Source organism: Podarcis cretensis, assembly GCF_951804945.1.
Source record: "Podarcis cretensis genome assembly, chromosome: 11".
NCBI classification, from domain to species: Eukaryota; Metazoa; Chordata; class Lepidosauria; order Squamata; family Lacertidae; genus Podarcis; species Podarcis cretensis.
This window is the reverse complement of record NC_137180.1, coordinates 65,832,698-65,845,405: the sequence shown is the minus strand read 5'-3', so window position 1 is coordinate 65,845,405 and position 12,708 is coordinate 65,832,698. Positions and strand designations below refer to the sequence as shown.

The window sequence follows — 12,708 nt, the reverse complement described above, 5'->3', positions numbered from 1 at the left end:
CGTTCTGCCTGGATCAGTTGTGACTGAAGTCAAGGGGTGAGGGGAGCTTTAGAAAAGGATTCCATAATTTCTGGATCTTGCCACAAGGCTGCGTGGAAAAGTATGCAACATTTCCATCTCCTGGCTGGGTCGCATGAGCAGTCCATGCTAGCCTTTGCTTCAGTACAGATGAGGAAGAAGAGAGAGGCCAGAAAGACTCCAACTCCCATCAGCCCAGCCCAGCCACTCAGGGATGATGGGAACTGTGATCCAACACCATGCTGGATACTAGACAGACGCAACCAAACGGCACAAGGAAAGCTCTTCGCCATTTCTTCACCGCCACCCCAAACACCCCAGAAGTCCCAGGGGGGCTGAAGAGGTCTACTCTTGGCTCTGAAGGTCTACTGACCTCATCCGACTGCCGGATGGCCTTCAGCTCGATCCACGCTGTCCCAACCATTGTGTCCCAGATCAGCCCTTTGTTCCATACTTCCACAATCAAGCCCAGGTCCAGGCGGCTGATCTCGCTGCAAAGGAGGAAAAGAGGCACAACGCATAAGCAGCTGCGGGGAAACTGGACCCACACCTTCGCCTTTTTTAAAATGTCCATTCTGATTGCTTCCCAACTGACTGCCTTGTCCCTGTTTTGATCTGAATCGCAACCACCTTTCAGCTGCAGGTCAAGCCAGACCAAGAGGAGGATCTCCTGGGATCCCCCAGACAGGAGGAGGGTGACCAGCCTCTCCCTGGCCGCCAGCCTTAGCACAGACAACTGCAGAGATGCATTTCGGCCACTAGAGGTCAAAGCCTGCTGGGCTTGACTGCAAGATGTTCCTCCAGCCAAATCTCAAGGCACAACTTAAAGTTACCTCTGACAAAGGACACCACTACATGGTAGCCTGAGCCGCAGTAGATTGCTCCCCTTCTTTTAAAACCCAAGTTCACAGTCCTGACAGACCCCTTTCTCCCCCTGAGATCATCCCTGCCCCTTATTTTGTACCTAAGCTTTCACATTTGCAAGGAATCGCCACCTCTTTAAGTAGACCAAGGACTGCATCCAAAGAAGCAGATCCACTAGTGCAAGAATTTCTGCTTGCTCAATGCAACTTCTACCACCACTCATCACTCTACACCCCCCCACACACACCCATCTGCTCCAGAATAGATTTACAGTGTGGGAGGGGGGAGGCGAGGGAGGGAGGGAGGGGCAGTTCTGTTGCACAGCCCAAATGCCCTACGCTAGCAGATCTGTTTCACTGGACACCTCCCTAAGAGCATATGCTGTTGGGAAGGGGATGATGTCCATGTGGAGAGTCCCAGGCAAGGTATTACAAAGAGCAACATGTGTTTTCAAGCAACACCTTTGCAACTTCCCAACAAACAGGGAAGTTTTTTTTAATTATAAATTACTAATATCAACAATTTAATATGCATTTAAATCTCAAAGGAAAGTAAAAGTCTTCAGAGTACCACCAGTATTAACATTCAAAAGAAATACAATACTTACAATGCTCTTGAAAGGAAAGGGACACCATATACCATAAATACAATCATATCCAATCTTTTGCTTGGAACCCCACTCCCAGCATTACTTTTCCAATACAGTGATCAATTATCAATTTAACCTAACAATATGGTGTTTCCTCTCGTCTCTTTCCCAAGATAAAAAACATGTTTAAAGTTCCTAATTTCCCAATTTCTCCCATCTTATCCTCCCTGTATGGAATTTAACATAAATACTCGCTTTCCCGTAACTCAGTTGGTGGAACTTCACTACCCCCAGCTAGTTGAGGGACAAAATTAACACTTGGCAACACGGCACTCCCATTTCAGGTGTGATCCCAACCCACAGCATTCACTTACAAGAGGAAGTCTTGTTCCCAGCATGGCTGGTCCCCTCGAACGGCAACAGTGGTGCTCTTCACATTTTGCACCTTCAGGGTCACATACGTATTGAATTTATCTAGAGAGAAAGCAGAGTTGTTTCACCTGAGGGTAAGTGTCTCAAACTCCTCCTTGCCAGCACATGGTATTTGGTGGAAAGAAAACAACTCCCACCAGCTGCACTTCAGCAGAGGAAGGAGATGACAGGAGAGCAGGGGCAGAATAGACATTTCCACTGCTACCTCCTTGGTCTTCGTGATCTGGCCCCAATGAGTGAAAAAGGCTTCACACAATAAGAAACACTAGCTATGAGTTAAAAACTGCGAGGAGTCAAGGGTGGTGGGTGGAATCTGCTCATTGCCTGGAACAGCGATGAAGCTCAGTTTCCATTGAAATGTAAGAAATCAAGTTGCTTTCATTGCTGATAGCAAAGTGAAGCTGCTTCAGCTTAATACTCCAAGGCTCCCAGGTGTGGTTGCCTTACAGTCCTGGAACTTCCTTACACAGAGGTACCTTGGTTTTTGAACGTAATCTGCTCCAGAAGACTGTTCAAGTTCCAAAACATTTGAAAACCAATGTGCAAAGGGTGGTCTGCAAATTCAATAGAGAAATTGGGGGGGGGGGGACTCAGCAGAAGCCGTTCAACTTCCAAAGTGCGTTTGAAAACGGAAGCATTTACTTCCGAGTTTTCGGTGTTCGGAAACCGAGGTACCACTGTATCTTGAGGCTTTGCTGAAGCTGTTTCAGAAGCTCTTGAGACTTTTCAGTGGCCAAAGTCAGACCTATAACTGGGGATGGTTTTATTTTATCTTGTGAACTGCCCTGAGCTCTTTGGATGAAGGGTGATATATAAATCTAATAAATTTATTGTTGTTATTTTGTCCAACCGTTTTGGATTTTAGAAGGAACTGCATAATTCAACCCTCTCCAGCAACAGGGAAGAAGCAGGCCAGACACTCGGAAGCTAGAAAATTCCTGCCATGCACCACAGCAGAGAGCCAGCCAAGAGGCATTTGCAAGAACATGGATGTCAGCAGGCAGACTTGTTGGGCAGAAGAAAATCTGCGCTCACCTGGTGGCCCCTGGAGCTTCGCTTTCTTTACTGTAAAAGAAAAAAGAGGATGTCAGTTGATTATTCCAACCTCAAGCATTTTAACTCTCAGGTTGTTAAATATTTCGGCTGCAGATAAGGGAGAAAGAAGCCTTCAAGCTACTTTCATTTTTCACAACAAAGGAACCTGCATAAGAGGCCACTCCAATGCTTTGCCCCACTTTCCTTCAGAAAAATGGGGGAATATTTAAGAAATGCTGAAATGGAGAACAAAGCATGTTGTTGTCCAAGGAATATTGCACAGCCAGCACGAATTGGCTCTTGTCCCCCAAAGCCAGGAGTTCTGGATGAGGGCTGTGCTCATGAGGAGCTTGGAACTGCGGTATCACAGGGAACAAGAAACCACTTATCCGGGTCCAAGACAACTGAGCACGGCTGGGCAGGCCAAGTTCCACCTGCAGCTGAGCCTGCAGGAACCACTGCAGACTTGGAACAGCAGTGCCAGGAGGGCTCTGGGCACAAACTGTGTGTGTGTGTGTGTGTGTGTGTGTGTGTGTCCGTCCTAGTCCACCCTTTACAAGGAAGAAGAACAAGAAGCACGCAGCCAACAGGCAGCCCCATCTGGCTGGTTAGCAACACAGGAAGTTGCCCTACACTAGCCTTCCCCAACAGGATGCCCTCCAGATGTTCTCCAGACTACAAGAGGATATGCTGGCAGGGGCTGAGGAGACTCACAGTCCTAAACATCTGGAAGGGCTCAAGTTGGCAAAGGTTCTCCTCACTTTCAGACAGGCATTTTCCCCACCCCGCCTGGAGGTGCTAGGGATTGAATGTGGGACCTTTCTGCAGGCCAGGCTCTCGCAAGGAGCTATGGCCTTTCAGCTGGGATTCCTGCATTGCAGGGGTTTGGACTGGATGACCCTTGGGGACCCTTCCAACTCTATGATTCCCCACACCACCCTGGTTACGACTTGTATGGGCAGGTTTATTCAGGCTGCCCCCCTCCACTTTAAAGGAGACAGCAAGAAGAGCTGTGGCTTGCTTGCTCAGTTCTGGCCCTGCCCTTCCAGGAAGCCCGGCACAAAGCCAAAATATTGGTCCCTTGAGCCCTCATAGGCACCTGGGGGCTGACATTTGCCCCACTGAGCCAACTCTGGGTGACCCCAGCCCTTTCCAGTCAAGGCCCAGTCAGAGCAAGTAGCAGAAAGCCCTGATCTGTCCAGAACCACCTTCGCTGTGCTTAGCGTTGGCATAGCAGGTAAGGGAGCCCTGAAGGGAAGCAAGGAGCCTGGAAGCCCAATTCACTTTCCTCTCTTCTTTTTCCCTTTTGCCTGCCTGAGTAAGGAGCTCTGTCTGCCTTCAATTAAGCCACCAGTTGCCCAATTACCAGCAAGTGACAGCTTGCTCGCTGCATGAACTATCCCCTCTCACAGTACAGAGGCATCAAGACAACCCGTGTGTGTGTGCGATTCATGACAGCTCCAACTGCAACTTCCAGCATGCTTTTACGCTAAAGCTCTTCCATTAAACACACTCTTTCTTTGAATACACACAGCAACTATCCAGCCTCTGGTTTCTCTCTGCCGAAACTATGAGCAGGTACCATACTGTCCAATTAAGAGCAAACCCCTGGGAGTGGGGAGGAAATGAACAGCCACCCTTAACTGTCCTGCCTGACACACAAAAACTGTCCCCCCACAACTCCTGTGCTTCAAAACTCAGCAGACTGGAGGCAATTAGCTCTGCCACATCTGATCTCGTTTCAGACAGAGGAACACGCTGTCAGCAAACCTGGCAGCCCATAGAAAGCGGCAGAGCCCTCTGATAGGAGAGAACTGCACCGGATGATAATCTCCCATGTTGCTGTGGATGCTCAGGTCAGCTGGGGGGGCGGTGCAGAAAAGATGGAAAGCGAGAACACAAGCTGTGGCCTAGATACTGAGCTTTGCAGAGCCACGAGGAACATCTGGATAGGCTCCTGATACAGATGTGCTGCTGCTGATCCTGAAGCAGCAGCATCACACACAGAGTTCCAGATGAGGACATAGGAATGAAGAAGCAAAAGAAACAAGAAAGAGCACAGCTCTTGCAAATTGGCAAGGAACTGCTTTACTTTTTTAGTAGCTCTTATCTGTCAGGAAAGGAAGGTCTGGAACTGCACACCCGAGGATGGCGAAAGCAAGCCTGGGGAGAAATCCGAAGAGATTCTCCCATTGGACCAAAGCAGGGTCCTGCGAGGCATCCCTAAGCTATGGCCTTCCCTCGCCCGTCCTCTTTCCTGACCCAACACTATGGCTCAGTTTTCAAACAAGTAAATATTTATCCCAAATGCTGAATTAAGATTGCGTGTGTGCATGCCTGAAATCAGCCCACACTGCTTCCCCCTTGAAGAAAAAGGATCGGGAGCCCAGCAGAGACAGCAGCAGGTGAGCAAGAGGACCAGGAAAGAGAAAGGATCAGGACCTCTTCCAGGAAGTTAGCACACTTGCCTCAGACAAGCGTCAAGGAGTCACCTGCCTGGCCGCCAGTGCTGAGCAAAAGGCCTTCAGGCGATTAGATGGGGAAGTCTTTAGGAAAGCAGGGAAGGCAAACACCCCAACCAGACAACCAATGCGCCCTCTTTCGGGGTGGCCTTCTCCCATAACGCACCTGCCCAAGAACTCTCCATCTCCCTGCCAGTGGAAGAGGGCAGTATAAGCAGGCAGCAGGGCCTTGTGGGTTGTGGCACCCAGAATACGGAGCAACCATCCCAAGAGGTACTTATGGCCCCTTCATTGCTCGCTTTTACGCAGGCTCTGAAAACAGTTTTGTTTCAGTGGGCTTTTTTAAAGATAATAATAATAATAATAATAATAATAATAATAATAATTTATTATTTGTACCCCGCCCATCTGGCTGGGTCTCCCCAGCCACTCTGGGCGGCTTCCATAAAAACCAAAAATACACTAAAATATCACAGATTAAAAACTTCCCTGAACAGGGCTGCCTTAAGATGTCTTCTGAATGTCAGGTAGTTATTTATTGCTTTGACATCTGATGGGAGGGCGTTCCGCAGGGCAGGCGCCACGACCGAGAAGGCCCTCTGCCTGGTTCCCTGTAGCTTTGCTTCTCGCAATGAGGGAACCGCCAGAAGGCCCTCGGCACTGGACCTCAGCGTCCGGGCAGAACGATGGAGGTGGAGACGCTCCTTCAGGTATACTGGGCCGAGGCCGTTTAGGGCTTTAAAGGTCAACACCAGCACTTTGAATTGTGCTCGGAAACATACTGGGAGCCAATGTAGGTCTTTCAAGACCGGTGTTATGTGGTCTCGGCGGCCGCCCCCAGTCACCAGTCTAGCTGCCGCATTCTGGATTAGTTGTAGTTTCCGAGTCACCTTCAAAGGTAGCCCCACGTAGAGCGCATTGCAGTAGTCCAAGCGGGAGATAACTAGAGCATGCACCACTCTGGCGAGACAGTCCGCAGGCAGGTAGGGTCTCAGCCTGCGTACCAGGTGGAGTTGGTAGACAGCTGCCCTGGATACAGAATTGACCTGCGCCTCCATGGACAGCTGTGAGTCCAAAATGACTCCCAGGCTGCGCACCTGGTCCTTCAGGGGCACAGTTACCCTATTCAGGACCAGGGAGTCCTCCACACCAGCCCGCCCCCTGTCCCCCAAAAACAGTACTTCTGTCTTGTCAGGATTCAACCCCAATCCATTAGCCGCCATCCATCCTCCAACCGCCTCCAGGCACTCACACAGGACCTTCACCGCCTTCACTGGTTCTGATTTGAAAGAGAGGTAGAGCTGGGTATCATCTGCATATTGATGAACACCCAGTCCAAACCCCCTGATGATCTCTCCCAGCGGCTGCATGTAGATGTTAAAAAGCATGGGGGAGAGGACGGAACCTTGAGGCACCCCACAAGTGAGGGCCCAGGGGTCTGAACACTCATCCCCCACCACCACTTTCTGAACACGGCCCAGGAGGAAGGAGCGAAACCACTGTATAACAGTGCCCCCAGCTCCCAGCCCCTCTAGACGGTCCAGAAGGATGTTACGGTCGATTGTATCAAAGGCCGCTGAGAGATCCAGCAGAACCAGGAAACAACTCTCACCTTTGTCCCTAGCTCGCCGGAGAAGATAGTCCTCTTTAAAAATGTGGTCCAAATACAGCTTTCAATTATCATTTCAGATTATTAATATTTTATCTGCATTTTTGTGCCTTGCATATACTTGCGTTACAGAAAGGCAGGATATAAACTATGAATAGCAATGACAATAAATATAACTCTAAATCAAGTTGATCCCACCTTGAGCCACTTACTCCAGACCAGGCATAGGCAACTTGGCCCTCCAGATATTTTGTGACTACAATTCCCATCATCCCTGACCACTGGTTCTGTTAGCTAGGGATGATGGGAGTTGTGGTCCCAAAACATCTGGAGGGCCGAGTTACCCTATGCCTGCTCCAGACCTTACAGGGTTATGAGGTCAAAATGGGAAAGGGGAAACCTTGAGCTCCTTGTAAGAAAGGTGGGGTGTAAATGCAATTGCCTGGGTAAAATAACATAGATAATATAATTAAGTCTGTCTGTGTGTGCAGGCAAGTATAGTAGCAAAAATGTGTACTGGTTGGTAATTTCTACAGATGATAACAGATGCTTGCTACTGCAAGTGACTTGGCCATGATTTAATTCAGCCATATAGGATTTCTATCCCACCTTTCTAATTCAAAGAAAAACTCAAGTTCTAAAAAGCAAGAAACAACCAATTTAAAAACACAAAGACACGCCAAAGCAGCAGGTCCCTACTGCTCGGATAAATAAGGCAGAGTGGCAGAGGGATTACTTGGCTCTGTGATCTCTCAGCCACAAAGCCCAAAGGCCTGTTCAGAAGACACAATTAGCTCCACTCCCTCTTTTTTGTATATTCTTGTTAATCTCCAAAGGCTTCAGAATACAGCAATCCCTCAGCGCAAGGGTGATTCCTAACAGCAGGAAGCAAAGTCAGCTGGAGATACCGGGGCAAAAAGCTCAACTTCGTCTTTAGAACTGGATATTTGGGGGGGGGGGGGAGAGAGAGATGGAGCAGTCAGCGTAGCAAGAGAGAAAGAATGGCCAGATGGCAAAAAGATTATATAAATCCAGGGCATGATTTGCTATTCATTCACCATAATGCAAAATGATTTTTTTGCTGCATTTAAGTACTGTGTGTCTGAAGAAGAGAAAACAAGACCTAAAGCAGGGAGAAGTCAGCGACATGCCATCCTTGAAAAAGCTGTTCTCCTGCACTTTTCTTACAAAAGCCGTCATCTGAATCGTTTTTCCAGCCACGTCCTGAGCAGGCCCACTGTTCTGGCCACAGGGAAGTCCTGTCCCTGGTAATTCCGGAAAGCATTCCTGTGCATTTCCTATACCTTCTTGCTCTCTTCTCAAGCCTGCAGTGTGACATTCCTTGACTGGGAAGGAAGGAGGTGCCACAGAATCCATCCAAAAACCCTTGCGTTCTCCTGCTCTGATGGCAGAGATTTTGCTTTCCTGTCATCCACTCAGGCTGAAGTTTCAAATGAACTTTCTTAAAGCACAACTGCACCAGAAGAACAGGAAACATGAGGAAACAGATTTATTTCCAAAAAAGCGCCAACTTCCCTTCATTAGAAAGGAACCTCAAGGAAGAGGAGAGCATGCCAGCACCACCTGCTATGCCATCATGCCTTTGGGTGGCAAATTCCTGAACACCAGCTATCTCTCCTTTGGACACAGAGTCAAAATGACAGAGCATAGGTTCAGGACGGCATTCTGCACTTCCATAATGAATCATAGCTCAACTGCTGTGGATCCCAGCTTTCCACAAACTCATTTTGCAAAACACATTGCTACATGATAGCTGAAGAGAGACCTCTCCAATACAGTCATACCTCGTGTTACGTTTGCTTCATGTTACGTTCTTTCAGGTTACGTCCCATGGCGACCAGGAAGTACTGGAAAGTGTTACTTCTGGGTTTCGCCACTTGCGCATGCACAGAAGTGCAAAATGACGTCACACGCATGCACAGAAGCACTGAATCACAACCTGCGCGTGTGCAGACGCGGCACTGCGGGTTGTGCTCTTTTCACGTTGCGAATGGGCCTCCAGAATGGATCCCGTTCATAACAGTAGCATTCTGGGTATTTAAAGATTATATAGAGGGTCAGAAGAAGATAAAATCAAGTTCATTTAACAAAGAAACTGCACTGTAGACAGCAAGTTCATTTGGGAGATGAGATTCCTTGTCGCTCCCCAATCCTCACACCTCACATCCAAGGCAATTTTTGCTGAACAGTCCCTGATTCCCTGGAGGCTGCACAGAGCCCAGTGGACAAATACGCTTTGCTTCTCAAGTGGGAGCTGCAACCCAAGAAAGAGCAGTTTTCTTTCTTTCTTACAGCTAACTGATTTAATGGATCATATAACCTGATGTGTCCCATTTGCAAACTGAGTTTCATGAACAGAAATCCATCTTCTGCAGTGCTTTTGCCAGCCACATACAATTTGCGAGATCCTGGGAGTTTTCAGAAAGTTTAGAATGATTCCATTATCTCCCTCTGGGTTTGCAGGTTAAGCCATTACTAGATTTAAAGTCAGGAATACAGGACGGTACAATCTGAAAGTTTGTATGCCCACCTTAGCAGTTCAAAAGCACGTCAAAGTGCAAGTAGAGAAACAGGTACCGCTCCGGCGGGAAGGTAAACGGCGTTTCCGTGTGCTGCTGTGGTTTGCCAGAAGCGGCTTAGTCATGCTGGCCACATGACCTGGAAAAACTGTCTGCAGACAAATGCCGGCTCCCTCGGCCAGTAAAGTGAGATGAGCGCGCAACCCCAGAGTCGTCCGCAACTGGACCTAACAGTCAGGGGTCCCTTTACCTTTACCTTTGTTTTAAATCAGAAAAGGCTGCTCCTGAAGATGGTTTGGAAACTTCAGCTGCTGCAGAATTTGGCAGACAGGTTGCTCATCAGGGAAAGATGGTTTGAGCATCTCACACCGATCCTGGTTCGACTGCACTGGCTGCCCATTAGTTTCCACGCCCGATTCAAAGTGCTGGTTTTGATCTACAAAGCCTTTAATGGCTCAGGAGCACAATAGTTCAAGGACTGCCTCTTTCCATATGCACCAACCTGGACCCCGAAATCATCCTCTGAGGCCCTTCTTCGTGTGCCTCCTCCACAAGATGTCCATAGGGTGGCAACATGAGGACAGGGCCTTTTCTGCAGTGGCTCCATTTGTGGGATGCTCTCCGCAGGGGTTGTTACATATATTTTAGGTGCCAGGTGAAAACTTTCCTCTTCAACCACACTTTGGGCTGGTTAATGTTCTATAGCCTTGGGGGGGGGGGCGTTATTGTTTTGCTGTTTTTAACTATTCATTTGTGTTTTTATCTTGTATTTTAATCGTGTGAACCGCCCTGAGATCTTTTGATGAATGGTGGTATATAAATCTAATAAATAATAATGAATAATATTTAAAATAAAGCCAGGCCTCAGTCAGAGCCATTCTGGAAAGGGTTCAGCTCCTCGGCTACTCAAAGGCAGCTACAGACCAGCCACTGATACTTAGCTTGATGTGATCTAACTTCTACTCCTAGCAGAACTTCCTCTCTCTCGCCTTGTGCTGGGCTGCATTGGCCAGGCCTGCAAACGCTTTACGAACAAACCCTGCTCTGAAAATTCTCTGTTTCCTCCTCCCCCTAATTTCCATTTCAAAATTATATATAGCCAGGTGCAAAAGAAAATAGATAACTTTGGGGAATCTACCTTTCCCAGTATCTTATTTTGCCCAAACACCAAAAATATCCTTCCTAGATAATACACTCATCAAATTTCTGGATTTCTTCATTCAGTACTTCCTCTGGCAGAAATGTTTTTGCTTTAATATGGGAAACTGATTCGGTTCACATCATGTATGAGGCCTTCGGCAGCTGGCCGTGAACGAGCGTGACAAATCGGATATTATGACATAAATGAGAATGTGGCTGTTACTGAAGAAAGTGTGATGTCCGTGATGAATCCCTGCAGAAGGCTGAGAGGCTCAGGAGTTCAGTGAGCCTGAAATCAAGGACCGCAGCTAGAGGCTTTTGCGGGCAACTGACCTTTTCCGGTTCAACCTCACAAACAGAAATAAATCACAGAATCCTCTAAAGACATTCTCTTTTTCAGCTCTGTGCCAGAGGCTGGGCTCCGAAAGAGGAAGGGCTGCTGGAGATGCAGCCACAAGTGGCTCTCAGTCCAGTGGGACAAGGTGGAAGCACCAGACAGGGAATGAGGTCCTTGAGAAAGATCCTGCCCACAGGAAGGAAAGAGAGGGGGCAGCCGTGGCCGGAGGAATGAATGGTAGCTCAATGGCAAAGGAAGCAGATGGTCCAATCCCCGGCCTCTCCAGTTCAAAGGACCAGTAATTTGAAAAGCCTGTGCTTGAGGCTCTTGAAAGCCTCTCCCAACATGAGAAGACAACAGGGGAAAATAGTCTGACTTGGTATAAGGCAACTTCCTATTGTTGTAGGTTTATATACTTAGAATCATAGAATCATAGAATCATAGAGTTGGAAGAGACCACAAGGGCCATCGAGTCCAACCCCCTGCCAAGCAGGAAACACCATCAGAGCACTCCTGTCATATGGTTGTCAAGCCTCTGCTTAAAGACCTCCAAAGAAGGAGACTCAACCACACTCCTTGGCAGCAAATTCCACTGTCAAACAGCTCTTACTGTCAGGAAGTTCTTCCTAATGTTTAGGTGGAATCTTTTTTCTTGTAGTTTGGAACCATTGCTCCGTGTCCGCTTCTCTGGAGCAGCAGAAAACAACCTTTCTCCCTCCTCTATGTGACATTCTTTTATATATTTGAACATGGCTATCATATCACCCCTTAACCTCCTCTTCTCCAGGCTAAACATGCCCAGCTCCCTTAGCCGTTCCTCATAAGGCATCGTTTCCAGGCCTTTGACCATTTTGGTTGCCCTCCTCTGGACACGTTCCAGTTTGTCAGTGTCCTTCTTGAACTGTGGTGCCCAGAACTGGACACAGTACTCCAGGTGAGGTCTGACCAGAGCAGAATACAGTGGCACTATTACTTCCCTTGATCTAGATGCTATACTCCTATTGATGCAGCCCAGAATTGCTTATGTATGTGTTATTTATTTTATATATAAAAGACCTTAGAATTCCTGTAACCCTATGTTCCTGTCCTTCCTGTAGCCATGGAATCAAGCCGAGAGCAGGTAACCAAGGCTGGAAGAGTCCTCAGAACATCAATGAGCTGACAGCAGTAACCTTTCCCTGAGCAGGTAGCTCCCAACAGCAGGAGCTGTGGCTTTGGTTCCACATCTAGGCTACAGACCCCAGCTGTGCAATCAGACCTTTGCTTCAAGCCACATGCAGCTCTTCCAGCGACTGGGACCTGGTCTTGCAAGCACTGGCAGATTCAGCACCTGACCCTATGAGACTCCCTTCTGGGGTTTTTTTGGTCAATTGTGAAATGGCAACCCCATTGCCAATTTGCTCAACCTTCCCCCTCTGCCTGGCCCAGACCACACCTGGATCATGGCTCGATGAAAGAGCACAAACTGTCCATGGTTCAATCCCTGATTGATTCCCTTATTTATGTAAATATTCCTATTTAAAAGATCCAGGTAGCAGGGCTGGGGAGGCCCTTTCTGCCTGCGATGTGGCAGAGCCCTGCCAGTCCAAGGGAACATGGCTGAGCTAGGTGGAACAACAGCCAAGTTATGTGGCAGCTTCCTGCGATCCTCATCTCCGTCCACTGCCCGGGAATCGGCTAGA

General features: G+C 48.2%; 1 protein-coding gene across 12 annotated transcripts in view; it reads right to left on the bottom strand.

Annotated features, from left to right (window-relative positions):
* Nucleotides 1-12,708, bottom strand: part of UNC13B (unc-13 homolog B) — a 159,603-nt gene that overhangs the window by 133,666 nt on the left and 13,229 nt on the right. For all 12 annotated transcript variants that reach the window (XM_079994637.1, XM_079994627.1, XM_079994634.1 and 9 more), the window contains exons 2-4: nt 2,939-2,968; nt 1,846-1,945; nt 392-509 (exon numbers count right to left, since the gene is read on the bottom strand). In XM_079994637.1, the coding sequence (XP_079850763.1) occupies nt 392-509; nt 1,846-1,945; nt 2,939-2,968 (248 nt within the window). The remainder of the gene's footprint in view (nt 1-391; nt 510-1,845; nt 1,946-2,938; nt 2,969-12,708) is intronic.